The following is a 27,106-nucleotide window of genomic DNA, read 5'->3' as shown; positions in this document are numbered from 1 at the left end:
ACAATTTCAATCATAAAAAAGCTCTTTGGTCGGCCCTCACGACCCTTCACTTCATCAAATCTGGCCCTCTTTGAAAAAAGTTTGGACACCACTGCTGTAGAGTGTGTCTCTGCATTCAGCACTTGGTTGCTGCCCAGATTTGAGCAATATAGTCATATCATCTCTAAGACCAAATAATATAATTGATGTTGCAGTATTTCTGTGTCTCAACATAAGGTGTTGTGGACTCTGAGCCAGGAAACCTCAGGTATGGGTACAACTGTCACCTGATGGATCTCCCAGTTCATTAATGTAAAGCAGTGAACAGGATATGACCCCACTTTGCACAGCTCCTATGCCCCAAACTGTATACGTCCACAAAAATTAAGGTGATATTTATCCATGATAAATACAAAATAGGAAGTACAAAGCACAAGGGGGCTCTTCAGTAGTTACTTCTAAAAATAGATGGTCTCTATGGCAATATTCCACTATGCCCTTGAAGGTGAAAGCAGTTTTGCTTAGCAGAAGCATCTCAACACAAATGATGGCTCTTTACTAGCTTGATGCAATTGCCATTGTCAAAGCTGTATGCTCTTAAGCACACAGACTAGACAAATGGTCTTTAACACAACAACAACAACTTGCAGTAGACCGTTTTAAATGCATTTAATGTATTCATTACATTAATGGTAGCATGTTTTCAGCCCATGTATTAGCTAGGTTTTGCTGGAGAGTTAAGTCACAACTAACTGATTTGCAATTTCAGGAATGTTCTGCTATGAAAAGTGGTTTAGCTTTAGAAAAAGCAAATGTGGACGAACAGACAAAATGGAGAGGCTGCAAACAAGTGCTGCAAATCTCTTTCTAAACCTAAAGCACTGCTGTCCTCATAGCAATGGATTCTTCTCCATTTTCTGACTCAAACAATTCTCGAAAAGGTACAATAATAGGACCTAAAATGTGTCTCTATGCACACCATGGCCTCCAATATATGTTTCAAAGAGCTGGCAAACTCTGTCACAAACCCCTGGAGATGCCACTCATTAGGGCTCCACATCCGGCATTTGTTGCTGAGAAGTACATCATTAAACCAGAATTCACGTCTTCCACAATGTTGCTTCCAATGTTCTGGTAAACATCATATGGAACATCTCCCATGCTACATCACAGAGAGATGGAATCTGTAGCCTTCCAGCTGTTATTAGATTCCATCATCATAGCTGATGGTCAGAAATGAAGGGAGCTATAGCCCAACAAGACCACAGGTTCCCCATCCCTGCTATAACACTTACTTAAGAAGGGACAGGTAAGCGTTTCTGCCTGCATCTCCTTTTCACTCCCCCTTGTTGCTTAGCAGATATTTATTTAGAGTTGCAAACCCAGATTAAACTTGTAGTTGTGTGACTAGCACCTATGTTTGACAGCCCTGGGTCCATCCAAGTGTACTGGGGAAATCCTGGGCTGCATTGAACCATACACAGCAACCCCTGGATTGACCCAAATCAGCCCTATTCAGTTTGTGATCTGGAATTTGATCAGAAGTGGTGCGCAGCTCTACTGTTAATTCCCCTGAGTGAACACTTTATGACCGAAGAATCAACTTCCAGAAATTAGAATGTTTATGAATGTTCCAGGACATCACAGTAGATTAGTCAATGGCTTCTATAGCTCTGCAAAGCAGGTAGGCAGGTAGGCAACATGTGAGAGTTCCCTATAAACATGGAAGATTTTATGTACATGCAGTACACTAAATCGTAATGAATATAAATACAGGAATTTGTTGTGGCTGTAATATCTTCCCCAAACCCTTTGGCTCTAAGCACCAAAGTTTCAATGTTAACAGGACATGAAAGGCTGATTTTGCTATTGCAGGAAACGCCATACAGCATCAACCAAAGCTCAAAATGACATTAAAGTGCAAGTTTTGACACTTGGGGGTATGCTACAAATGGACCAGATCAATTTGCTCAATATATTTATATACTAATATATAAATATACTAATAATAATAAACTAGCAATAATAAATATACTAATAACCATGTATGAGGGCCACAAAATGAGTTCATGAAAAGCAAATGGAAACTTGCTTAAGAACTCTCTCCACAGTGCATATGTCCCCAAGGTGCCCTTTTGGAGTTGCTTGCCAGCTAAAAATATGTATTTGCTGCATTAGGGATGCTTGAAGAAGTCAATCTTTGAAATGCCAATGCAAATGGACCTGATCTGCACCTCTTCGACTAATGTGTGGATCAGAACTTAATTATCCACCAACTTTTGCACTTCACAAATGTCCCAGCGCAGTTCTCAACTAAAAACAATAATAATCAAAATACCTTTAATACTCTTTGAATTCCACTTTGGTGGAAACATGGGATCAAATTAGGTGTGTGCAACAGAACTGCCCAGAGAAATTTTTACTGGCCTTATTCAAATTCTTTAGGCTTCTCGCAAAATTCCCCAAGTGATTCACCTGATGGAGAACTCCTAAATTCACATCACATTTCAATTTTGGCAAAATGTCAGTGTCAAGCACCTTCTATCAAAGAAATGCTGGTGCTAAAAAGACTGAAAAGGTAACAAGAGCCAGACATTCAAGAGGTGTAGGAACACTAGACAGGTTTTATATGGAAAATTGAGAGACTGAAGAAGGCCACTCCATCCCCCACATGTATTTCTCATTGTCTCGGAAATACATTCCATCATTAAAGTGATGAATACCCCATCTGCACTATGCATTTAAAGCAGTATCATACCTGGGAATTATAGTTTGTTAAGGGTGTGGAGAATTGTTAAGAGATCACCATTCCCCTTACAGATCTTTAGTTTCCAGAGTGGTTTAACAGTCAATGTCTCTTCCCAGGGAACTGTAGGAACTGTAGTTTTGTAAGGGGAATGGGGTCTCCTAAGAACTCTCAGCACCCTTAACAAGCTGTCTTTGGGGGAAGCTGTGACTGTTTACAGTGATATGATACTGCTTTAACTGTATGGTGCAGATAGTACCTTAAGGCTTAGAGATCAAGGGCACTGAACGTCTATCATCAGATCATCATCATGAGTGTGGGAAAACTTTGTTATTGCTTCAGAAAGAAAACTGATCCATTTTCCAAAGTGAGAGGTAGCTTAGATTGCTGTGCCCAAGTACACATCAAATCAGCTATTTTGTTCATTAGAATAGTTTCCTCCCTGCATAACCTCCCTGCAATATGGAACAAGTTCAACCTTGTCCCCATCCCCTTTCAATATATATTCTCAATATGTATTCCCAATTACATCACATCTTTTGATAAATGTTCTGAACATCAGTATTGACAGAGCACGTTGTAGATATTTACTAGGAACTCACGATGGGGAGAGAGGGGGAATTTATTTACCTTCTGCATTTCTGTGACATCTCTTCCCTGCAGCACTTTGATATCCCAAGAGCTCTTCCTCTCCATTATGAGACATTTTCATATCGGCTGAACACTGTAAGTCTTTGACAGATTAGCAAAGGCAAAACAAAGTCTCTGAAGTATGTTATGTTTAGAAGGTGACGAACCTGCAGAACAAAGAGTGGCATCCACTGCCAACCCCGGCTGAATCATTACATGCCTCAGCCTTCGGTCGTCCTGAAAGTGTAAAAAGCAATGACTACAGACTTTATTATGCAAAATGCATGCTACACCACTATTCACTCTGAGAATAGAAATGCAGGTTTCCTGTTCTTTGTTATGTTAGCTGACAAAACTGTTAGTATTTCTCCACTTCTCTTTTGCCAATCCCTTCAGTGCTGGGAAAGTTGTACTCCTAATTGTGAGTGTAGGTGAGGTGCTTCATAAAGTCCAGAGCCTTGCGAAGATAAGCCTGTATGCCTGCAGGTGTCCTTGTGAGTGCATGTGGCGGGGGGGTGAGGAATTGGGACTGTGCTTACTGATCTCCCTACACTATCACTACACCGCAGCCTCCCCCAACGTGCTGCTCATTATATTACTTGGACTACAATTCCCATAATCCACAACCATGTTTTTAACTATAATTCCCATCATCCATTACCACTGCCCATACTGGAATGGAGCTAATGGGAGCTGTAGTCAGTCCATAATATCTGAAGGACACCAGATTGGGTATGGCTCCTGTACCCTCTAACTGTCGCTCAAAATGTCTTATTAGCTTCTGGTCCATTATCACCTACTTGGTGCCATGACTGAGAAGTAATATTGAATACTGTCATCACCAGTCATATTCTGATTTTATAACTATTGAAGGGCTGATATTTTAGTGTTGCTGTACCTAGATTTCAGAGCTCTCTTCCTGTGGCCGTTAGTCAGGCACCTTCACTATCTTGTTTTAAACACCTGTTTTTATTTCAGCAAGTCTATCCTGCATATAGTTTAGTTTTTTAATGTTTTGCTAATTTTATCAGTGTTTCATTGATAATTATTTTAAGTACACTTTTTTTAACAGTTTGGAAGCTTTTAGCTGCATTTTACAGATAATTTTGCTGCGTCTCATGATTAAATGGCCTATAAACCTTTCTTAATAAATACAAATAAAATAAATTGATCACATGGCCATCCTAAGTGTCCCAGTTCCCGGTATGATTCCATTTACAGTGGTACCTCAGGTTACAGATGCTTCAGGTTACAGACACTTCAGGTTACAGACTCCGCTAACCCAGAAATAGTACCTCTGGCTAAGAACTTTGCTTCAGGATGAGAACAGAAATCGCGCAGCTAAAGTGGTGCTTCAGGTTAAGAACAGTTTCAGGTTAAGAACGGACCTCCGGAACAAATTAAGTTCTTAACTCGAGGTACCACTGTACAACTGTACAGTTGACAGCTCTTGAAATAAAAGTTTCTGACAACTGGGCAGGAAAGGGGCAGAGTCCAGACTATATGAACCCAAAGCCTAGCTATTTTGGTGTGTCCAAGAATAGCACAAACATCACGGTGACACAAACCCTGTCAGTGGCAAGTCAAGCAAACACTTTGCCCCTGGTCCCACCTCCAGAATTACTGAAATGCCCCCTAACTTCACAACCTGTAAGTTTTGAGGGACATTTTGATTCTCATTTTTATCGGCAGAATGCTGCAAAAACCTAGCAATAAACAGCAATAACAGACTGGTACAGAAATGGGATGGGATTGACTTATGACTGGTGGTACAGAAATGGATGGAATTAGGTTATGGACACTGGCTTCATGAATGGCTTTATAGGGGGGAAAGACGGTTGGGTTGTCCTGGTTCCATTTCATGTCAACTTTATTTTTTTTTAAAAAAAATATTTATTAAAAGTTTAAAGATTACAGAAAGAAGAAAAAAAGAGAAAGATTAAACAAAACAAATCAATACATTACAATACATAAAAAAATACATCAAAACAAAAACAAAAGCAAAAACAATTAAAAACACATCCAATATTTCCATATCTTTGTCTTTCATTTACTTGTTTCATCGACCTCCTCACACCTCCCTTTTTTGTATTCTAGTTATTAATTATTTCAGCAAATCCTTTCCATCTTTCTCTGTTTTCTGTCATATAATTATCTTAATTTATTTTAACCTTATCTTACCATTAATACCATAAAACTTATTTGTCCTTAACTCCTTATAACATTTCTACTAAAGCCATGTAATTTCATTCCAACATTTTTCTAACACTCATTAATTTTACAATATTTCTATAAATAAATTTTAAACTTTTTTCCAATCTTCTTCCACCATCTCTTCTCCCTGGTCTCGGATTCTGCCAGTCCTTTCTATCAATTCCATATGGTCCATCAACCTAGTGATCTTCTGTCCGAGGCTCTTAACTCTTTTCCATGTCCCTTCTGCAGATCTTCTTCATATTTCATTTCATGTCAACTTTAAACAGACTGATCCACCCATCGCTTTTTCCCATTGGGATTCATGTCCTGATGAGCCAGGAGTTGGCAAGTCACTTTTAAATCTGGACCAGTTAATGGGAAGACAGAGCTCTGAAGTTGGACACTGCCTGCCAAGTCTTGAGATAGAATTACTGAAGACAAAGACTATCTGAAAACTCGAGAGGTGGTGGGCTTAATCACCACCAACTTCTATGCATTTAATTCTTTCTGCTGCTTGAAGGGGAAATGCTTTGTGGTTTCCTGGGAAAGAAGAGGCATGTAACAGCTCCCTAAGGCACCATGTTTCCTGGGAGGTGATTAGGTCAGCAGGCTCTCAGGTCCTCTTGAGGTCAACTTTAATATAGAGAGAACGAGTGTATGAAAACTGTAATCGAGAGAGCTTTTCATCACAGCTTGTATCATGGAAAATTGACCATTACACCGAATAAGGCAACAGGGACATCTCCTTGCTGCAAGCTTTCCTGGAAAAGGTTATTAGGAAATATTGATTAGAAGTAATAATTACAATATGTTGGTCATAGTGGCTTGACTATAGGGAAAATAACTAAACAATTCATCTTTGGATTCCCTTTAAATTATTGTCCAGAAAACAATAGGGAAGTTTTTAATGTTTGATGCTGTATTGTTTTTAATATTCGGTTGGAAGCCACCCAGAGTGGCTGGGGAAACCCAGCCAGATAGGCGGGGTATAAATAATAAATAATAAATTATTATTATTAGAGCAATCTGCTAAAATGAGCTATGGAGTATACATCTCACTATGGTGGATATGTGCTTGCTACTAACAGTGCAAACCAATACTCTACTCAGGAGTAAAGCCCACTGAGTTGAAAGAAACTTACAGGTAGCTGTCTAAGTAACGCCTCTCTCTCACACACAAATCTGCAGGTGTGTGTAATTCTCTCCTGCTCTCTAAACACAAAAGTGCCAAATGCCCTTAGTCTGCAAAGTTACGAATATATTTCAGAAAAGAAAATGCTTCTTTGTAACAAATTAATTGAGGTCTTTCATTAAACATGAATACACCTTTTGAAAAAATAACTGCATAGGCACTAATTGCTAAAATGAAGTGCATTACAATGTTGCCTTCCTTGCTTTTTTGAAGTAAAAAAACTCTCTTTTTTCAGTTTTTTGCCAAGGGATATGGTGACTGTACTCCCTTTACGGAAAAGTTAATTAGAATTAATTCAGAATCTGATTGAAATTATACCGAGGCATTTGTAATTCTTTCAGAATTTTTCGTAAGGGTTGGCCCTGAACATTAAAACCACACTTTTCTTAATGCACAAACTAAACCTTTCCAGTAAGAATAATTGTTTTACATAATCATTTTATATAATAATGTCAGTGGGAATCTCTCCTGCTGTCCTGCCTCATGAAATTGATAAATTCAACTAATAAAGAATCAAAAGACTTGGCTGTGAATTTTCAGGAGAGGTAAGGTGGGGGCTTTGTTGTGAAAGGAGGTTCACAGCTTTTCTCATATAGTGCTGCTTCTTTTCTTTTCTTTTTCTTTTTCGCAGTGCAATGGTTCTAATCAGCCATGACGTTCTGTACATGTAGAGGCTCCCTAGTGCTCTTCAACGTCAGAGGATGCTTTAGGTGTCAAAAACAGGATGGGGGGGGGGGAGATTACATGTGACAATCCAGGCTTCATTTAACATATATTCCACAGATCTTAATACTCAGCAGTATAAATACCTAAAATGTCATTTACCTCAAGTAAATATTGCAGAGCAGAGGTTCCCAAACTTTGATCTGTGGGCCACCAGTGGTCTGCAAACTTCATTTAGGTGGCCCATGTCATATCTGTGGGTGTTTTTTGTCTGAATAGGGGAGATTGCACACCCATCACATTGGATATTCATAGTGATTTTCAGTTGTATTTCTATTGCTTCTTTTATTTTATATATTGCATTATTATTTGAATTCTAGCTGCACCTAGACTGCTGGCATCATCATCTACGTTGTGTGGCACCAGTGTATGTAGGCGGTTGTGTGCCTTATTTTACAAAGTATTGGGTTGTCTCTATGAACGACTGCCAGAGGAAACTCCTCTCATTCAGAGAAGATGGCCAAGTGGCCCTGCAGATGTGGTTTAACAGCCTCAGCCAGTGCGGCCTACAGTCAGAGATGATGGAAGTTATAGTCCAACAACACCTGGAAGGCCTCAGGCTTCCCACCCCTGATCTGATTAAAGTAGTTCTTTATTTGTTACTTGGGTCAAGCTTGGTTTAAAGAAGAACCATCTCAATGGAGAGTAGAGTCCTTTGAAGCTGCCTATCCACAGTTAGTACCTGTCTAGCAGAATGATAGACACCTGGTCACAGTCTTTCCCACTTTGGAGAGATGTAGTTATATTCCAATTTTAGTAATTATTTCTAAATTTGCATCTATACATATAAAGCAGCTCATACAAATGTTACCCAGATCTCTGTCCTCTTTTTTAGGTGATGTATTTCCTCTTTTTTTTTTTTTTGGCAATGTGTAGGCCAATGTGCACATGGAGTCAGCATGGGGCCTTCTGGGTATTTGTAGACTCCAACTCCCAGCAGGTCTAGCCAGCATGGCCAATGTTCAAGGATGATGGGAATTGCAGTCTGACTATATCTGGAGGGTACTATACTGGTCCATTCCAACACAGGGTTCTTTAGCAGATTCCACCAAGACCTCCTGACACTCGCCAGTGAGGTTATGCAATTTCCCCTCTCTCAGTGTTGTCTTATATCCTAGTAGCCACTTCACTGGCTGCTACCAATGAATGCTTGCCTGCTTCATTTAGATATTTTGAAGGTATTGACGGTTGTTGGTCATTTGATTACTGAGAGAAAAGGAGCTGGTAGAGAGGAAGAAATATTAAGCCAATTTCAAATAAAAGGCATGGGGGGGACAGAAAAGAGAAAAATCTCAGTGCTGATTGAGCTACTGTGCTGCATGTATATTAATGACATTATCCTTGCACAGTGACACATCCCATAGTACAAGAAGCATTTTGCATCAATCGTTGTCAGCCAGGTTTTCATTACAGTATTTACGAAAGCACTGCGTATCTTGAGCTGAATACAATTCATATTTTATGTATTCCTTTTTTATGATCGTAGGCACTGGCAATTATTAACATGCAGTGTCTCAGCACAGGAAATAGAAGAGCTCAATGTTGATTTAAAAGAAAGGGCTACTGTGCCATGTTCTCTTATCTGCTTCCAAGCAGATAGAAGGAGCCCAAGCAGTTTAATCTCAGAGCAAAACCAATCCTAGTTTTCCCCTCAGGTGCTGCATGCACAAAAAGGCAATAAAACAGAATAAAATGCTCCCACCCACCGAAACACCCATCCAAATAAATTGATGTCAGTATGAAATGTTCATTACTAATGTGATGCTAAATGAACAGACTATTTCTTTTTACCAGACAGGTGAGGATACACCATGGAAATAAGAGCAATGCAAACAAAAATATGAGGAAATTATTATGAACTCCTTTACCAGTCTTCCCACTCAGTGAAGGAAGTCAGGTGTGGAACCAGTAGGGGTTGCGGTTGGGGGAGAGGCTGGCACATGCTGCCCCATGTTCCCTCCACACTCGCCCACTCCCATTTCTTAATGCCTGGACAAAGCCTCTCTCTCTTTCTCAAGATAAGGATTTTCTTCACAGGGGAGGTGCAGAGACTGGCAAGCTGGATGGTGAAATGGAAGGAAAGATGTAGGAGATAAGAGAGGCTGTTGACTCACCTGGGAGAGGCTAATCCTGGTGAGTCTAGCATGATGAAGGGTTGGCTGGTTTTGCGTGTTCAGACCCAGAGACCTCCCTCCTAAATAAAGACACACTTGATTCAAATTTTAGTTTTGGTTTTTGGCAGAATTTAGGCCACAACTTTATTGATTACAGAAGGTGAGTCGTTGTATAGGCTCTGGTTTGACTAGCTCCCTTCACCCTTGCAGGCAGCGCTGACCCAGGGCACCAGCGTAGGTCAGCCAGGGGTGAACACCTGGGTAGACGAAAAGCCGGGATGGGAACAGACTATGTTCACCACCCAGATGCCCCCCGGGACTCAGGCATGGGCACAACCCCCCCTCAGGGGTTGACCAAACCATTTGAGTCCCTGGATTCCTTACCCTTCACATAGGGATGGCGAGAGCGTTCTCCCATCCCTATCACCTGAACCAGTGCCTATCCGCAACCTTACAAGTTGTGACAATTTGCTACATAGCAGGTGAAACCCAAATGGCAACAGCCAATCAGCCAAGTGGGGGAAATTCCTGCCGTGCCCCTGTCCCAATGACAGAACACACACCACGGCATAGCAAGGTCAATCACAAAATGCCCTAAAAGTAGGGAGAGGTGGGCGGGTGTTCCGAATGCACGAGCCGAAAGAGGAAGCTCTGGGTCACGTGCATGGGTATATATAGGTCCCTCGATCTGTTTGGACTGCGCCCCATTGGCCAGATTGAACCCAACATCGAGGGACCTACCAATCGGGTGTTGTGGCTGTCAAATCTTACCCACCCACAACACAGGAGGTTGGTCTCCAGGTCTCACCGCAACATGTGCCCTCTTTAAGGGAAGACACGATTTAGCATGTCAGTGGCTGGGGCCTAGTGAGCAGCATGTGGAGCCAACTGAAGTAAAATCCTAACTGTCTGCTGTATAACTTCCTCTTCCCTGATATTCATTATAATGTCTGGCAGAATGTGACTGACCTTTAACAATAGGGCCATGACTGTGACCTCATAATGTAGGTGTCTGTCAAATATAATTTTAGGATTTGTTATTTTTTCATCAGGTACATTCTACTCTCAGTGCGCCCCCTCTTGCTTTCTGGTGAAAATATATCCAGAGATTTAAAAGCAGTTAGGTTTAAAGCTTAATGGATATTATAAGGTAAATTGAAAAGAATATTCTATCCAAGATTTGAGGACATTGACTTATTAATAAGACTTTGTAATGAGACAGCTTTGCACTACTTTCTGATTCTACCGGCTGTCTGACTTGGGCGCCTGACATACATTTTGCTAAATCCAGTATTAAAGCTTCAAAACTGTGTTCTTCCATTTCCAAATGAAAGGTGTTAAATGGAGGTTATTTTTCAATTAAGCCATTTCTCTTTCAGAGAAATGTATGACTGGGAGACAGACCAGTAAAATATATCTCTCTCTCTCTCTCTCTCTCTCTCTCTCTCTCTCTCTCTCGGACATCCTTACAATGGCCAGAGCCTGTAGAAAGCAGAATCGAACTCCCTTCTTGTCAGCTGATGAGCAATCTAAATTCAGTCTTGATTTTTGCAGAGATTGGCTGCACCAGTGATCTCCCCACGGGAAACTCACTTGTGCAGCTGAACCAGCCATGACTGAACTCCCCACCCATCAGTTGATATGTGGGGAGTTCTAACCTGCTTTCTCTGGGGAGTGGCTGTATAAGCAGCCACCCACCTTCATCTCTGCTTACCCACAGACCTAATGATGTCAGGTGTGCAGCAGATGGGCATTATCTGGGCAGAGGCAGATTTGGGGCAGCTGCTGAAATTTGAAAAACCAAAGTCTGCGTCTGATTTGGGGGAAATGGCCTTGTAGGCAAAATGGAGAGGCAGAGCAGGTTAAATGTGCCCCACAGGCAGAGGCTCCCCACCCCTGTCCTACGAGGTGGTGTCAACTGAGATTATAATCTTTTGTATTGCTAGTGAATGGCCAGCTGGCATTTCCACAAATCACTGAAGATGCATGTCCAATGGATTTTGATGACTAGAAGTAGTAATGGGGTTGATTTTTGAATGGGGGGGGGAAGGGTGTGGAAATGAATGTTTCTGACTTGCAATCCTCAAGCCCTTGGCCTTAGTTTTCACCTCTTCCCTTACCACTCAGATATACTCGGCACCAGCAGTGATGGAACAGTTGGAAAGGGCCTTCCATTGTGCTAAATGCTACTGCAGAAGCATCTTAGGGACCATGATCCCTGGGAATATTGGATGTTAGTCATACTCAGGAAAGACCCACTGAAAGTAATTTTGATGACCAACTTTGGTCCATTCATGTCAGTTGGTCTATTCTGAGTACAACTTTCTCAAGTACAACCAATTGTTTGTTTGTTTTGATAGGTGGTATTTTGTTGTGTGTGTGTGTGTGTGTGTGTGTTGGCTGCTGATTAATCATTGATATCTGAAAGAAGGCAAGTCATAATGCCAGTATTATTATTTTGACTGCTGCCATTAGATGAGTGTACATATTTTATGCCAATACGCAGGAGGGATGTCCATGCCTTATACCAATTCAGACTGCTGGCCTTTCTGTCTCAGCATTCTCCACACTAACTTGGCAGTGGCTTTCCAGAGTTTCCAGATAGGAGCTTTTTCCAGCCCTACATGGGGATTGACAACTGTGCTTCCTTAAGAACCTTTCCCCAACAGATGCCAAAAAAACTAAAGTACTTGCATGCTAAAATAAGTTTTCACATTCAACATGCAAATCTGATTTTTAAAAAAAATTAAAATATTGTGTTCAAAATTTGGGTTGTGAATTGGGAAATTTCAGTAAATTTAAAATATTTTTGAATATTTCTTCCAGGTCTGGTTTCATTTGTGTCTAAATATCCTAACTGTTATTCAGGGGAACATGCCTTGCAATTTTTTCATTAAGGCTCATTGTAAGTCGTTGTGAGATAGCTTTAGTCCAGTAATAGGAATTCTGAAACCTGAAGCCTTGCTTTAGCTTGGGAAATTCATGTTACTTGGTTAAACTTTGCTCATAAAGCATTTGCCGGAGGATGATTAAATGGCCAGATTGTTTTCATTCTTTCTTCAGGGATGTCTTGCTCTCAGTCATTTTGTCATAAAAATTAAGAGCCAAATCAATTAAAAGATAATTAGGGGGTGTTATTTTCCCCTTTCTTGTCATAAGCATACAACTTGCCCTTTTTGTAGGTCTTCTGATTTTACGGTTGTGGAATTGAACATTTGAGCTGAGGGATAGTTCCACTCATTAACATGACAGCTAATGAACAGGTCTTTGCCAGCGTATGCCTTTATCTGGATCCCAACAGTTGTTCTCTGTCTGGGAGGAGAAGCATGAACATCGGCAGTCCATCAAACCATGTTTAGAAGGGCGAAGGGGGAGAAGGATGTTTTATTTAAAAACACACACACACAAAAAACCACTATACTATGCAGGGGTGAGTATTTCGAGCAAATCTGTTTCTTCTACCCCCCCCCCCCCTTTTTCAATAATCGATAGCTTCCTTTCCAAAGGTCTTTCTTTGAACTGTTACTAGGAATTTGATTTTGGGGATACAGTCCTTGAAAGTAGGTTAATAATATCATATGAATAAGTGCATTTGGTTAGTATCATTTTCTTGAAGTGCTTTTAAATTATAATGGCAAAAACAAAGGGCATGATCCACCTTATTTTTTAGGTCATTATTGATCTTGTTAATCTCACATAAAGGAGACTTACAACTGCTTTAACTTTGGGTGGGTTACACTCATACCCATACATATGGGGCTGAGTCAATTGTTTAAGACCACCTACAAATGTCCAGCTGAGATGCTTAATCCAGAGTGTAGCTCTTAATGCGGTTTGGTCAGGAGGGAACATCTGAAGATGCCGTCTACTAAGTCAGAACATTTGCACATGTCCTTTGGATGTTTGTACATGTACAAGCATTTGTACATATAGCCTCTGACTCACCAAGGTCTCGGGCAAAATGTCTTTCCCAAGTAGTTGTGGTCTACTATCTGTTGATACCAGGGGCATGCCCAGGGACTTTCTGCATGCAGAAGCACTCACCCTACCACTTAAATGTGATGCAATGCACGGAGGTCAAATTGATAAACAGGGCATTAGAGTTTGTGTCAGTGATGATGATATGACTGAGTTACGTTGGGCTATTTTTGAGAAAAGTGGCAGATGTGTGCATCACTCTCACAACATTCTGATCATGCCTCTGACTGCTGGTGGATTTTGTAAAAAATATTATTACTGCTTCTCTTGCTTGCCTTTTAAATCCTAGTGCAAGACATAAAAATATTCTAATCTTTCTTTGAATGCTGGGATCCGACAGAGTTTGGGGATTTGCAGTGTGACGAGTTATGAGAAAGTTAATTTGAAATGTGATGACAAATAGCAGCAATAACATCCCACAAAATTTCCCCATTTGCTTCAAACGGTGAAAATAGTAGGAAAGATCTCCAGGTGCCTTGAAGAAGTCAATGTATGTTAGTGAAAATACAAATAGCAGTGCATTTTTAAGAGGAAATATATTAGAGCTTTCAGCATTAATCCTTTAAAGTCCTTGCTGTTTCTCTTGGTATTTGTTAGAGTAGCAGCAGGGGACCTTTGAACTGGTTGCATGAGGCCTGCTTATCTAGGAGAGGTTCCTGTGCACCTGGGGTCATGTTTAGATGACCAGACTATGATGGGCAGTGATTGAGGCCCATATTACCAGCTCCTACTGGTACGGATGAATTTTCTGCGTGGTTGCTTGGACAAAAATGACTCCATGGCTCCATGTGCCAAAATACCTATACTTGCATATAGTGACCATAAAAATGCATATATCTGTGAGATTTTCATATACAAATGCATTATGTAAGGCAGAATCACATTCAGAGCTGTGTTATGTATTAGATTTCAAGCCAACTCAAAAGGCATGGGAACTACCATAGAGTAAGTAACTCATCTGTGCTCTAACCTACTAGTCTGCAATTCTAGTGGGTCATAGCTTGATCCGAGGTGGGTTGCCGCAGGAGCACTACCACCATGCAAATAAAAGATTAAGAAATGGCTCTCCCAATGTGTTAAGTGGGTCCTGGGGCTGAAATACTATTCCTGTAACCCACTTTGTGCCTGTTAAGTTTTGTTAGGTGGTGAATCTGCCATCTCCTGGCACACTTCCAGTGCTTCACCATATGTGATTTTGATGTACAGCAATTTTTTTTTACCAAGCATGGAGGGTATTGATGGAAGGCAGTGTTAGCTGATCAATAGGAGCAGAATTCAGGTGGTTGTAAAAAATGCAGTGACGGTATAGGTGCATCCTAAAATCAATAAAGAAGAGTGGCTCTTAATAAACTAAAATGAAGAACCATTACCCACTCCAGCTAAATTACATTCTGTGTTGGATCGTTCGCAGCACTGGGAGCTGGTGAGCATAAAACCAAGATGGTGGAGAAATCAAACAGTTGACATAGTAACAGATGGAATATAGACCAAGGAGCTGATTTTACTGATTGGTAAATTAGAACAGCAGTTACATAAACTGCCAGGGCCACAAAAGCTGCTTGAAATCATATAAGTATGGGAAAGTGTTGAATGGTTTCAGTTTTGTCTCCCTTCTTGGAAACATGTTAGATACTTTGCTTTCCTAAGTGGCATGCTGTTCTGGCGATTTTTCGGATTCAAGAAGTAAGTCAAAATGTGTGAACTTGGAAAGCTATGATTGAATGTACTTTGGTGCTTCTTTGGGGGAACCTTATGAGGGTCACATGCCAGTGATGGGCAGAGTTAGAGGCAGCAATGGGTGGCACAATAAATGTAAGTTTTACCTTTGTATAGTAGACTAGTTTCTACAGACTCTCTGTATCCCCCCATCCAGACAAGCAAGAGGCATTATCAGAGCTCAAGGCTACATTCCAGCCAGGCAAAAGCACTCGGGGTGAGAGGCAGGGCCAATGGTGTGTGTGTTTTCCCTGGGAGAGTAGAGGGAGAACTCCATGGTCCAGACAGACTGACCTGGAAGACTTTGTCCCCTGTGCTGAGGTTTCCCCAGTCCTGTTCTGCATATTAAGCATTAGGCTTAATGTCTTAAGGAAGAAAAGGAGATAGCAATAAAAGGAAAATCACAATAACCCTTTAAAAATGTAGAGTTCTCAACATCATTTTAGGCATGATTTTAGTTTCTCACAGGATAAGATCCAGAGTCCCCAGGAGTGGGACACTGATCGTGGGCTACTCCTGCTTGAAAGAAGCCATTTGTGCTGGTTCTTCTTCCTGCCTGCAGACCCCCCCCCAAGTTGCTCCATAGGCTTAAGGCTTATGTTGGAGGTGGTATGGGAGGCTGCAGGGAGAACTCTCAGGACTTCCTCCAGCAGTATTGCTTTTCTGCCTTTTGGCTAAGATGAAGTGTAGAACTTTCTCCAGCAGAAGCTTCTGCTGGATCTCAGTCCCTTCTGCACATGAAAAGAGCCCTTCATTTTGCAGAAAGAAAACTGTAAATAACGCAAAACCGTTGAAAGGAGTTCACTTCTGAAGACCACTCTGGGGTGAGGACTGAAATTGTCTGCTACTCTCCCAAAATGTTAACAATAAAAGATATACAATTTTCCTCCACTACACAGTTGTCTTCTGGGTTTTTTCCCTGGATGCTTATTGCAAATGTTTGATCCATTTTGTTGTCATCAACATGTTATCTCAACCAGCAGGACCTGTCTATTGCAGTTCTTTTCATTTTGTTTTGATGTGGTTGTCCCCATTTGCCTCCTCTTGCACCTTTGCTGCTGCTCATACATTTGTGGTAATGTTTGCAAAAGCAAAAAGGAGGCACTGCACCATTACAGCTCCCAAGTGGGTCATCTGCCTGGGATTCAAGTGCCCCCCTGCTGGTCTTCTCATAGAGCAGGCTTATTTTACAGTATGTGTAGTAGAACACTTCTTGGTATGGCATATTTCCACACACCCTTTACACATATCTATCCCACTAAGTTAATTCCAATGAAGTGCAGAATATGTCAATTTACATGGAGAAAATAGCTGGAGTAGAGATAAGATTAGCTAGCATTTATTCACATTCAACAGGATAGAAGTAGGCTCATCCAGTTGTCAGGAACAGGTCAGCAATAAAACACCTGGTGTCAGTGAAGTTAACTCATTATTCAAAGAAGGCAAAACAGCTCAGGCCTCAATGAGGCAGTTGCAAGGACTGAAGGTCCCTGCCGTCCTACCTCTCCCTAAGACTCCTCCCCCAGCAACCTGTGGCTCCTTTGCCTTGTCTCTCCTTGCTCCACCCTTTTCATTCCTCTTTGTGTTTTGGGAGTCTGGGGGTGGGTGGGAGAGAGACTCCCTGGCTTCTTCAGCAGCCTGCTTCTCCTCTGCCTCTTGGCCCCCCTCTTCTCCAGCCTCTGCTTCTGCCTCGTGATTCTGGATTGCTCTCTGCCCCAGCCTTTTCCTACTCACTAAACCTTGTTGCTTCATTAGCTTCTGTTCCCTCTTCTCCCTCTGACCACTCATCATCATCCCACCACCAATCCCCTGGCTCTGAGTCTGCTTCCTTAGGGGTTATCCAGCTGGTGCCTCCCACTTCTCCCCTGCATCCAGCCAGTTCATGACACCACTAGATTAACTGAAACTCTTTGTTCCTCCCCTTGAAATTGCTCAGCTTTTTCTGACAGTAAGGATCCTCAAAATAAGTCTCAAAATTTTTATGTTAGGCAAAATATAGCAAGGCTTGAAAGGGCTGGTTTGGGGAAGGGCTATTGTTCAGTGGCAGAGCACATGCTTTGCTTCTGGAAGGTCCAAAGTTCAATCCCTGACATCTCCAGGTAAGACTGGAAAAAATTCCTGTCTGAAATCCTGGAGAGCTACTGCCAGTCATTTTAGACCAGCCTTCTCTAGGCCTGTGACCATCACTTGTTTCGGGCTGCAACTCCCATCATCTCCCATCCAGGGTGGACAATTGATAATGGGTGTAGTTCAACATATCTTTAGGGCACTAAGTTGGGGAAGGGTGTTGTGGTTAATATGGAGCCAAATGGTCCAATGGCCTGACTTGGCACAAGGAATATTTCCTATGCGCTTGGATGAACATTCTTGATAGCTTTACCAAATTGCACCAAAAATGTCTACTGCAGGTCCTTAGAAGTGACTGCTCCACTAAAACATACCCAGCTCTGCAATGAATGTGTGCCCTTCACTTGCCCAGTGCTTCCAAAATAAATAGCTGTTAATAAAAGCTAAGAAACAATAGAAGTAGAAAACTTACAAAGCATGCAGCTTTGGGGAACTCTGAACTTCAAGCACCGCAGATCAAAGCAGCTTTTGTGGCTTCCTTAGATTTAGTTTCAAGTGGCCGTATCTGAGTTCTTAAAAGAAGCAGAAATGAACACGTCAAAAGACAGCCACTGTGCCGGTTTGCACTGAATCTAGGCTAATATTAGTTGGGTTTTTGAAGTATATGTAAATGCCAGATTGAAGTAGCAAACAAATTGGGAAAGGATAGAACAAACGTCTAATTATAGTGCCTAATAACTTAAAGGACAGAGTACAATGGACTTCTGTTACAGCTAGTTCTCACACATGAACCGGAGCTTTAAAATGGTAACGTTACTCTAGCTACTGAAAGGAGACAAACTGAAATGTGCTAATTGCGGTGCGAGTTATGACATACCTTTTAAAGAACTCCCTTGAAAGTTTGCATGGTCTGCATCTGGGGAACGAAGCATATATAGGCTTCTCTCTGTCACTTCTTTTTTCTCTCAGCCTTTCATGCATGCATAGTTTAAGAGATTAGCATGAATAGATTTTCGAGTTGCGTGTATGAGAACCTGACATTGTGCATTGTGCTGTGTCTTTACAACAGAAGAGAAGCTTTGCTGGTTGAATTTTACCTTTCAGCAGATGAGTTTTCCTTTCTAAAAGGAAGGTTTTTAATGTGTCTTCTCTTGGGGGAGAAACATAATTGCAGGGACGGGACGGAAATTGCATCCTGGTGCTTCTTTATAATTTAATATGGGTCAGCTTTGTGTGCAAGTGAGGGTTTTCCCTGGAGAACATGGTTGGGACTCTGATCTCAGCTTTGGACCTGTTTTATGTTACAAGGAGGAAGGAGCCACTTCACTGTGGCTCGATTTTACTCCTGTTCAAGAATTATTCAGAGTGATAATCATGCCATCATGAGGGTAGGATGACTGCTGAGAGTACTTTTTCTAATAATGTCACTAATACCTGGGGGAAGTGCAACATTGGTGTGAGAAGTAGCCTGACCTACCTAATTACTTTCCTTAGAAATTCCATATAGGAAGCTGCCTTATAGCAAGTGAGATTTTTTTTTTGTCACTGAGCCTGTATTATTTCTGTGACACAAACTTTGGGAAGAAGCATAGCTCAGTGGAAGAGCATCTGTTTTGCATGCAGAACGTACCAGGTTAAATCCTCTAGGGGAAACTGGTAGAGCATCCATTTGAAATGTTGCAGTGCCACTGCCAGTCAGTGTAGACAATGCTGAGCTAGATGGACCAACAGTCTGATTCAGCATAAGCCGGTTTCCTGTGCTCCTAAGACTTACCAAAAGGTCCCCTGGGTCTGAGAGGGAGATATTTCACACGTTACCTGATCCTGGAGTTATAGCATGCTCTCTACCACTGAACTATCACAGTGACTGCAAAAGTCCTCCATCCTTTGCTTAGTATGCCTAAGGATTTCTGACAGCTTTTGATATTTGTCTCTGTCTAAACCAGCCATCGGTGAAAATGCCTAGTCTGTTGCAAAGCTGCAGACATTACAGGGAACATTTTGCATCCTCCAAGCTGCCTTGCTGTTAATACGTTCTGTTACTAATATTTCATCTCCTCCCTTTTTCTGTTTTCTTTGCCCCAGGCTACATATCTAAACAAAATGGTGAGCCAAACTCTCAACACAAAGGACAGAAAGTCAGCACATACACCCACCGAGGACCATTTTAGATATTTGCCGGGCAACCAAGTAACCTCCCACGAAAGCAAAAGCTGCCAGCTGTCAAGTGTGTGCCTCAGCAGCCTCCTGAAAGAAAAAGAAATCGTGGAGGTTCTCAAGCACACAAGAGAGACTTATGAAGCCCTGACTTCAGAGGTCAGCCAGAACGGCTTAGAAGGAGAAGCGCAAAGTGGCTTGAAGCCGACAGCCAAGGCGGAGAATCTCCCTGCTTTTCCCGGGGCTCCGAAAGATCAATCTCCTGTCCCTCGGCAACATTCCACTTTCATAGGGAGGCTGGGACAGCCTCCGAGAGGACCAATCTCCTTACACATGTACAGCAGGAAAAACGTTTTTCTTCACCACACCCTTCACACATCTGAGCTTCAGACTTTGGGCCAGCAAGATGGGTAAAGCAAGATGGTTGGCACGTATTTATTGAAGACAGAGCCCTACATCTGGCTTAAGGGGCCACGATACTAATTTAAAACTGACTTTTTAAGTTCTCATCAGCTGCTACCTACATACTGTTTTGAAATTAACTATTGTTGTCTATGAAATCTAGGCGATCCCTGTAAAGTAAGGACTGGGAGTGGGGAGGTGGGAGGCTGGGTGGGGACAGGGGAGGCTAGCATGACTTAAATGAGTAGTTGAATGTCTTGCGGAATTCACCCGAGTGTGAAATCCTGGATTTAAGGAAGTTGGTGACAAAAGCTCTACTGGCTTCATAGTGAATGGATGGGACCATCTCGATGGAACGTCCAAAAGACGCCCAACATTTGTGTGTGTGTGTTTCCCTACCGTCAATCACTTGCATACCTAAGATTTCTGAACACTATGTCAAATATAACATTCTGTTCTTTTAATAATGTTACTGTGAAAGTAGATGTGAGGAATGAATAGAGAATTTAGTAAAAGGGAAGAAAAAGAAACTTCCCCAATGGTACAAATTCAATCGAGGAGGTTTCAACAGTCTGGTTGGTTGTATTTTGGTTTCATTATGTACAGTGAAGCTTTTCTCACTCATCATCAGACACAGCCTGGTTGCCCTTTCCATCTTGGGCAAGAAGCATAACAGTTTATTGGGATACTTGAATGAGGTGATGAGCCTCCTCCCCACACTTAGAAACCTTTTGAAAAAACCTAATGCAGCTGGCAGAAAGTGTGACAGAATGTCCCCATCCTTTGCACAGCTTATTCCCTTACATGAGATGCAGCAGTGGCCGCCTACTAGAATGGTTTTAAAAGAGGATTAGACAAAGTAAAGCAAGGTTATCAATGGCTGCTAGTCATGTTGGCTGTGATCTCTTTCCACTGTTGGAAAGAGGGTTGCTGGGAATCACAAGAACGGAGAGTCCTATAGCACTCAGGTCTTGCTTGTGGAAATTACTTTACCAGGGTCATGAGTGGATTTCCCACACCAGACAATGTGCGTCCAAATGGAAGTTGACCACTTTGTCATGGAGAATGCCGTATGCCATGATGGTGAGTAATATACAATGTCATACTCAAAGCAGTCCCATTGAAATCAATGGACAAGTACATAAATTTCAGTGGGAAAATTCTGAGTGTGGCTTAGTTGGATATCACTCATTCAGGGATTGATATAATATCTGCAGTGGGATACTACTTCAGTATTTGAGGCCAAGTTCTAGAGTTAGTTTGCCAGGCTTTTCCAGTATCTCTTTAGTTATACTTGTTTTGCTAAATCACTATGTCAGTAAATAGAAACAGGGGTATTGGATGCCATCAAATTTAAGAAAACAGTGGATTTCGAAAGCTGCATTTACCATTGATAAACCAAAATGCTGTAAGAGAAGAGTGCTTTGCAAGGGGGCACATAATTGTCTTTTTAGCATCATATCATAATGGCATACAGAACACTTTTTAAAAGAACCAGAAATGATTCCACAATAGCATACAAGGTCTTTGTCAATGTCTTTATCAGGCTACTTAGCTAAGGTGGCAATAAGGAATGTTAAGCTTTGTTGAAAACATTGCATTAGATTCTCACCCCAACTGTTCTATATTCTGTGTTGAGAAGCAGGTGTGCATATTCAGATCCCCTTGCGTATTTTGACTTGTGAGCAAGAAAGCATTACGTGGAATTTAAAAACACACACATCTAGAACCGAACCCTGTTTTCCCGCTGACATGACCTGTGCTGCATTGGATCGTTCTTTGTACCTTTTAACCGTGGGTCAGAATACTCAGTTTTGTCAACTCCTGTCACCACTTGAGAATGGAAATGGGATCCAGCTCATCCTTTCACCAACACCACTTCTGGCTAGGTGATTGGTGCTAATAAACCTGCTCCCGTTGAGTATGTTTCTTGTATATTTTGTGTGGAGCTCCTTATACACCACAATTCTATTCATGTGTTTGGGTGAATGGGGGGTGGGGCTTAAAGGGATGTGGGAAACGCACACACATCCGCTCCCTCCATGGCTCTGCACATGCTGGCTCATCTTCTGAACTTTGTATATTGTGCATGAAGTGGCAAAGGGAGATTCTAACAGTGTTTAGCTAACTGTGCTTGGAGGTTTCCTTGCCACCGGGGACTCTTCATTATTCAGTATGCCAAGTATCAGAACACAGGAAGATGTGCAGTAGAGTCAGCAAGAGTTGGGCCACTGGGGGTGGACTTTGTACTCATGCCTGCTTCCCACGTTAAGTGTTCATGCATTCACTCCAAATACATAAACAGAGCATCATGTGCTATCCTCAGTCTGGGGATCTAGAAATTGGGATCAATGAACTTTGATATACCAACACAACTTAAGAGCTCAAATTGGAAAAGTTTGCTGGAATCAAGAATCATACGAACAGATTGGCAAGATGTTTCTAATTCTAAAAAGCAAATTTTATGAAATGAAACAATATGAATAATGCTGAAATTAATGTTCCAAGGCTGCAAGGCTGTGCCTTGGAATGAGTCCCATACAAAAAAAAGTGACGCTTAGACTAAGTCTGTGAGTCTGTGTAGGATCGGTGTGAGAATATTGAAAATACTTGATGACAATTCAAGTTACATACTGTTTTATCAACTTGATGGGAGACATTCATTGTAGAAAATCTGGCAATTGCTGTGCAGCAGAATAATTTAAATAAGTATTGATAAACTTCTTACATAATGTATTTCTCTTGGTCACATTCTGGCTACGATTGTTAAATACAACTCTATTGTATTTACAAGGATGCAAGTCCCATTTTATTGAATGGAGGTTATTCCCCTAGTAAGTGTATGTGGGACTGCTGCTTTTGGACCGCCAACTTACTAGGGAATGAATGCCACTGCACTTCTTGAGAATAATTTCTGAGTTATATACATTAAAATGGCGCTGTGAGAATATGAACTCCCTTTGGGTTTTCAGAGATGAGGTGAAAGAGAATGGTTCAAATATTGGGGAAAAAAATCATTCCTTCTCGATCAGATGGTGTGTTACTGTGTGGCTACCACATGTTCACTTGAGAGTATTTTTGGAGTCAGAGTGGCGTAGTGCTTAGAGTGTTGAACCTGGACCAAGAAGAAGAATTTGGATTTGATATCCCACTTTATCACTACCCGAAAGAGTCTCAAAGCGGCTAACATTCTCCTTTCCCTTCCTCCCCCACAACAAACACTCTGTGAGGTGAGTGGGGCTGAGAGACTTCAAAGAAATGTGACTAGCCCAAGGTCACCCAGCAGCTGCATGTGGAGGAGTGGAGACGCAAACCCGGTTCCCCAGATTACGAGGCTACCACTCTTAACCACTACACCACACTGGCTGTGTGGTGCCAGAATTAGGACCTCTACTTATATGAGGCTCACTTACTAGCCTTGGGCCACTCATGCATTCTCAACCAATGCAACCTTTGCAGGGTTGCTGTGGGATAAATTGTGGCATTCGTTATAAACAAATAACACATTCTACAAAATGGAGGACTGCAAAAATGCAAATGCAGTTTAAGCAGACAAAATGATTATGATTTAGATTCACCCATCTAGATCAGAAAGCGTGGCCTGGTCCATACCTGTCATCATGACGCCACTCTGCTCCACAAGGCAGCATAAAAATCAGTGAAGTGTATAGCATGATTTCAGTGTTCAGTTTCATGTTTTCCTCTTCTGTTAATGAAACAAGTAGACTGAAAAATATATTGGCCTACTGTTCATTACGGATTTCAGTCTCAGTTGTGGTAAGAGTTGCCCTATTTCAATTCTGCCCATTTTTTTGATTATTATTCCATAATCAAAGCAATTCTTTCCAGGATTCAAATGCACTATTCTACAAAAATAAAAAATAAAGCTGCATCTTCCATTTTATACATATATAATGCTTGTTTATTTCTCGGCTAGGCACTGTTTGGATTATGTTTTGTAAGCGGGAGGGGGGATAACTGTCTAAAGCTATGAAAAGGAAATTTCAAAATGCTACTATTTTCTTGACGGGATTTTTTTTAAGCTAAAAATTATTGGTGAACAATTAAAGCAAGGGATAGCTGCTAGGCTTTTATCCACTTGTAGCTGTTTTGTATCAATATTTTTTAGCATTGTTATAGGACTTCTTGTAATACAAACAGGCTGTTTTCCCTCCCACAAGGGTGGCAGCTGTGTACAGTGTAACGGTACCTAAAAAGCAAAGGTGCTTTTGCAACATCCTCTTGTGTATATTGTAACTCATAAGACAACCTTGTGGAGGCATTCTTTCAATGAATGGATTCCTTTGTACTGAAATCTCTAGTTTTCTAAGACAGTTCTCTGTATAAAAATGATTTATACATCTTTCCAAGGCTGTACATATCCAACCTTCTGACATCACGCAAGGGAAAAGGACTTCTTATTTTTTGGCAGATATGTCTCTCTCTTTTTTTTCTTTTTTTGGAATATGTCTATAAAACAAAAGCTTAAGTCTTGTAAAACCTCTAAGGCAAATTGCTTCTTCCAGAGCTGCTATCAACGAGTGTGACTTCCAGATCACAATGGCAATGTAATTGATATTTTAAGGAGAAGGGAATCCTTCAGGGAGAGAGAAATGGGTTTCATTTCAGTCAAACACCCTGCATTTTCCCCCTTTCTAAAAGCAAGAAAAGGACCGGTGCAGATTCTAAACAATCTTTATAAATTAGAAGAGCCATTTTTATAGAAGTATATCACCACCACCATAATAATAATAATAATAATAATAATTATAATTATAATTATAATTATAATAATAGGAGTTATTCAGTAAACTCTATGGTGCTACCAGTAACTTATGCTATGTTATAATGGCTTCTAGGGCAGCATACATCCTTACTAGAAAAGTAAAAGTTTATCCTGACCATGTCCAACTGAGAAGACCTTAGTCATGACCTACTTACAATCCCACTGAGTGACTTCTGTTAGAGCCTGCCCACTGAAGTATATGTATAAGCAGAGAGTCAAAAATAGTTCATTCATATTTAGCTTGCCAAGCAGTGCACTGGCATACAGGTGAATTTATTCTAGCTACTACAACTAGGATATGCATAGCAATGGATAGATCAAGCTAGGTCCTTTTCATGTCATGTCAGCTTTGCTCAGTCATCAATTCCTTCGGTCCTCATTTGCTATGCAAAAGAAAGCACACACAAAAACCCATGCACACAAACCCTGCATGCAAATTGTACAATTAGTATGCACTTTCCCTGATTCTTCACCTGCAGGAAAAATGATGGACAGATCATATTAGGCTATGTATCCGCCAAAGGTAGGCCTCTTTTTTCAGCATTCGCAATGAGCAACTGTTTCCCAGGTTTCAAGCCCATTAAACATCACTTTCCAAGAATTCCAGATAATGTTTCCAAAGCAAAAAATTAAATAAGGCATGTTGTTCTTAGGTGATGTACAAGCCTCATATGATCTCGTTTATTTCAACCCATCTATCTTTCCTGAAAAGCCTTCTGCCTAATTCCCCAGTCCACCTCCGGAAAAAGAAACCAAGTTTCAGTATGCAATACTGCATATACTCGTATTCATTTCTTATTACCTTTAGGATTCCCTTTTCTCACCTGCTCTGTTGCCTTCCTCTACTGTCAAAATAAAGAGACTGTAAGCTCCTCGAGGGCAGGGACTATTTTTTATTTTATTTTTGCTTATGTTACCCTGTGAAGTGCAATGTAGATTGATGGTTGTGCATAAATATTAAATGATGCTAATGTGGAGCCACTGAGGGGGACTGATTGTTTCAAAGTTTGTTCAAGCATCACCTGCATTTTCATACATATAGCAAGAAAATAGATTTATACCAGGGTCAGACTATTTGTCCACTATTGTCTTTTCTAGGGGTACAGAGGCCCTTACAATGTTCGTGGATTACAGTACCCATCATCACTGACCATTGGCCCTGCTGACAGAGTTGGAGTCCCACAAACATCTGCAAGGACACAGGTTTTCCCAGCCCCTGTTTATTCAGAATTGCCATGGCGCTCCAAAATCTCAAACAGAGCTCTTTTTCATCATGTTATACCTACTCCTTTTAACTGGGAAATGCTAAGGACTTACTCAGAGACAATCTGAATGCAAGGCATGTGCTTTACCACTCACCAATGCTCCCAGCCACCCAGGGAAGGTTATAGATAAAAGAAGAATCCTGTGTGGCCTAATTGCATGAGCCATCTTGCAGATAAATTCTTAGACTGAAGTATAATGGCTGCTTTGGCATCACAGCATCATGACCTGCCACCTCACACTGAGTGCTGCAGCTCATAATTGGACAGATGATTTCTTAATTATTACACACATTGTGTGGGTGAGCGTTTACCTATCATGGCTGGAAATTTAGAGCTCACGAATGCTCCCCACCATCAATGTGGTGGCATGTGAACCATGGAAGGTCTCCAGCCCTGCAAAGAGCCTAAGAGACGTTTTCCATTCAGATTTAGACTTCCCTGATGAACACTTAATTTCAGGTAGGGTACCAGGCAACAGCAGAGACCCACCAGACATTATAGCAGCATTTCCTTTTATACAAACTAAACCTACTAACTGATTTGGACAGCTTCATAATGTGATTGTTTTACCCTGTGAGGATTTAAAATGGCTTGGTCACCACCACCCTTCACAATCTTCCTTTCTAATAGTAATAAAAAATGGCTTGGGTGATGTTTTGCTGCACAGGTGCAACAACACATGTCTCCATCACAGTTTCTCCTCAGTAAAGGTAAAAGTAAAGGGCCCCTGGATGATTGAGTCCAGTCAAAGGCGACTATGGGGTTGCAGCGCTCATCTCGCTTTCAGGCCAAGGGAGCCTGCGTTTGTCCACAGACAGCTTTCCAGGTCATGTGGCCAGCATGACTAAACCGCTTCTGGCACAACAGAACACTGTGACAGAAGCCAGAGTGCACGGAAACGCCGTACCTTCCCACAACAATGGTACCTATTTATCTGCTTGCACTGATGTGCTTTTGAAGTGCTAGGTTGGCAGGAGCTGGGACAGAGCAATGGGAGCTCACTCTGTTGCAGGAATTTGAACCACCAACCTTCCGATCAGCAAGCGCAAGAGGCCCAGTGGTTTAGCCCACAGCACCACCCATGTCCTCAGTACATTAGCCTCAGCACTAGATGCCATTTTGCTTTTGTCTTCTGCAGCTGACTATATAATTGGG

At 41.4% G+C, this 27,106-nt stretch overlaps 1 protein-coding gene across 3 annotated transcripts in view; it reads left to right on the top strand.

Annotated features, from left to right (window-relative positions):
• Positions 1 to 25,671, top strand: part of CCSER1 (coiled-coil serine rich protein 1) — a 709,135-nt gene extending 683,464 nt beyond the window's left edge. For all 3 annotated transcript variants that reach the window (XM_083571140.1, XM_083571139.1, XM_083571141.1), the window contains one exon: positions 19,427 to 25,671. In XM_083571140.1, coding sequence (XP_083427266.1) covers positions 19,427 to 19,912 — 486 coding nt within the window. In that variant the 3' untranslated portion in view covers positions 19,913 to 25,671. The remainder of the gene's footprint in view (positions 1 to 19,426) is intronic.
• Positions 25,672 to 27,106: the final 1,435 nt, after the last annotated feature.

The sequence above is a fragment of the Podarcis filfolensis genome, assembly GCF_964270895.1.
Source record: "Podarcis filfolensis genome assembly, chromosome: 9".
In the NCBI taxonomy this organism is placed as follows: Eukaryota; Metazoa; Chordata; class Lepidosauria; order Squamata; family Lacertidae; genus Podarcis; species Podarcis filfolensis.
This window is presented reverse-complemented; position numbering and strand designations above follow the sequence as displayed.